Source organism: Canis lupus, chromosome 18, assembly GCF_011100685.1.
Source record: "Canis lupus familiaris isolate Mischka breed German Shepherd chromosome 18, alternate assembly UU_Cfam_GSD_1.0, whole genome shotgun sequence".
Lineage (NCBI taxonomy): Eukaryota > Metazoa > Chordata > Mammalia > Carnivora > Canidae > Canis > Canis lupus.
The window spans coordinates 12,158,150-12,161,255 of record NC_049239.1 but is presented as its reverse complement, the minus strand read 5'-3'; the positions used below and the strand labels follow the sequence as shown (position 1 = coordinate 12,161,255).

General features: G+C 37.3%; 1 protein-coding gene across 1 annotated transcript; it reads right to left on the bottom strand.

The window, feature by feature from the left end:
• Positions 1–674: 674 nt before the first annotated feature.
• LOC100683828 (cytochrome b-c1 complex subunit 7-like) lies at positions 675–1,126 on the bottom strand. The gene is given in 2 exon segments (XM_038562532.1): positions 675–847; positions 850–1,126. Coding segments are annotated over 2 exon segments (378 nt in total). The 5' UTR covers positions 1,055–1,126.
• Between the last annotated feature and the right edge of the window lie 1,980 nt (positions 1,127–3,106).

The following is a 3,106-nucleotide window of genomic DNA, read 5'->3' as shown; positions in this document are numbered from 1 at the left end:
AAGCATGAAAACAGAGTAAGAAGGACCAAAAGAAGAAAGATAAATCAGAGAGGGGAAGAAAACAAGCAGAAAAAAAAAAAAAAAAAAAAAAAGGAAAAGGGAGGGAAGAATAGGAGGAGGGGAACAGATTAAGGGAAGAAACAGAGAGATTAGATTGAGGAAGACAATTTCACATACACACATACATATTCTACTAACAGACCAGGGTATTATTCTTTAATAAACAGAGAGTTGGAAGATGAAGCTGAGGAAATTTTGCAAAATGTCCAACAAAAAGACAAAAAAAAGTAAAATAGGAGACAATTAAGATTACAAAAGCAACCCATGAAATGCTTTTGAATAATGGAAGTTCCAGAAGAAAAAATGTGCAAAAGAGATGGAGATGAAATTATCAAAGAACTGATACAAAACATTTTCCATAACTGAATGACATGAATTTCTAGATTGAAAGGGACCACCAGGTGCCTGATATAATGAAAACTGACTAACAACCAGTAATGAATCAAGTAGATCCCCATATCTTTCAGTGAGATAAAAGAGGTCAGTTTCAAAGGATCTGGAATTAGAATGATTTTGAATTCCTTCTTCTTCTTCTTTTTCAATAATCACAGTAGACATTTATTTAAAGTAATACATTTGCAGCTCAAATAGTTCCAAAATTGTACATTTCAGGTTTACCCAACTTCTTCGAGGACAGCTGCAACCACAGATTTCAACACCATGATTAGTTCTTTGCCCATTTCTCTCTCTTTTCTTTCTTGAATAACTTCTCTCAGATAAGGTTCAAGGTGGAATTTATCTTCCTCATATTTCGTCCACTGCTCCTTAAGCAAGATCTGATGCTCCTGGTCAGGTCCAGTGCCCTCTTAATGTGAAATATCCTGTCATTATAAAGGTTCTCAGGAAGCCTTCTTATGGCCTCCTTCACATCCTCATTCTCATATATTGTATCATCTCGCATTAACCCCAGTTTATTGAACCCTGCAGCATTGTAATACCACTTTCGAAAGCCCTCCAGCCACCGGCTTGATGCTGCAACTGGCCTGCCCCTCATCTTGACCGAGCCTGCCGATTTTGAACTTCTTAAGAGCAATCCAGGAAGTAAGAAGACAAAGGATAAATGCTTGAAAACTTATACAAGTGATCTCCAACCTAGAATTCTACATGATCCACCCACATGATCAATCAAGGGCAAGTGTAAATTAATGATATTTTGAAATACACACATTTTCAAATATTTACCTTCTATGTACTTTTTATCAGAAAGCTATGTTTATGGACAATAAACTCCAACAAGATGAGGGAATAAAGTAAGATAGAAAAAGGACATGATCCAAGACCCTGGAAATCTAGCAAAGGAAGTAGACAGAGGGGATTTCCAGGGTGTGAATGAAGCCCCAGGACAACAGCTGTCTAGTTGGGTTCTGGTTAAATCCCCCCAGAGGAATTTCAAATAGACTATTTGTTAGAAAAGTTTTAGATTTACAGAAAATTGAGAAGAGAATAGGAGGATTTCCATATATCTTATGTCCAGAGTGCCCTATTAATAACGTGGTACATTTGTTATAATCAATGGACCAATATTGATACATTTTTATTAAGCAGTGTCTATACTTTATTCATATTTCCTTAGTTTATATCACGTGTCCTTTTTCTGTTCCAGGATCCCATCCAGGATAGCACACTGCATTTAGTTGTCATGTCTTTTAGCTCTGGCAGATTCTTAGACTTTTCTTGTTTTTGATGATTTTTTAAAAAAAATTTTATTTATTAATTCATGAGAGGCACACAGAGGAGGCAGAGACACAGGCAGGGAAAGAAACAGGCTTCCTGAGGGGAGCCTGATGTGGGACTGGATCCCAGGACCCCGGGATCACGACCTGAGCCAAAGGCAGACGCTCAACCACTGAGCCACCCAGGCGTCCCTGTTTTTGATGATTTTGGCAGCTTTGAGGCATACTGGACAGGTATTTCATAGGATACCCACTGTCAAAATTTGATGTTTTTTCGCATGATAAGATTGAGACAGTGGGTTACTGGGAAGAAGACATCACAGGTAGAGTGCCATTTTTATCACATCATATCAAGGGTACTTATCACCCTACTAGTATATTTATGTTGATGTTGACCTTGATCACCTGGTTGAGGTAGCATTTGACAGGTTTCTTCTCTAAAGTTACTACATTCCCCCATTTCACACTGCCCTCTTTGGAAGGAAATGCACAGCCTCACTCTAAGTAGTGAGAAGATATAGTCTCCCTCCTTGAAGGTGGATTACCTCCATATATCATTTGAAATTCTTCTGCATGAGATATTTGTTTTATCTCTCATGTTTATTAGCTTATTTGATCATGTATATGTATCAGTTCAGATTCATGGATATTGATTTTATACTTTGGATTATAATACAATACTACTTTATTAACTTCATTGCTCAAATTGTTGTAGCTTTGGCCACTAGGAGCTCTTTCAGTTGACTCTCCTGCGCCTTTGTTATATCCCCAACAATGTGTGTGTTTCAACATTTCCTTACTTTCTCCCTCTAAAAATACTTCAGACACATCATGTATATTTTCTGTCTTAGTCCAATATTCAGTTATTTCTCTAAGGAGCCCCATTTCCTTTTATTGGAGAATGGTATTAGAAAACAAGATTTGAGCCCTAGATGTGCTTGATGCTAATGGGTTATCATTTATTTTTGGGCTTTTCAGCTAACAGCAAAGAAATATATGTATGTACACTAACCTGTGTATTTATGCACATCTGTGTTTTATATGTAACTAACCATATTTATAGCAGGTTAAACATGAGCTCATTTCTAATGTCTCCAGATCTACTCTATTACCACATGGATCATTCAGGCTCTTCCAGTTACTTATCTATAACTCCCATTCCAGCAGTGAAAAATCTGGCCCCCATCATCTGCCATCCATTTGCTCAATTGTGTAAGTCCAGTAATATGGGTAGCAGTATTGGAATTGTTAACTCATCACCTAGTGGGAAAAATCTCATCAACTGGAATATAGTTATGTGACTTTAGTCTTACAGACTTTTCTTGTTACCAAAGCTACTTACATCAGCACCTTTCCCTTCCATCTCTGCAGTG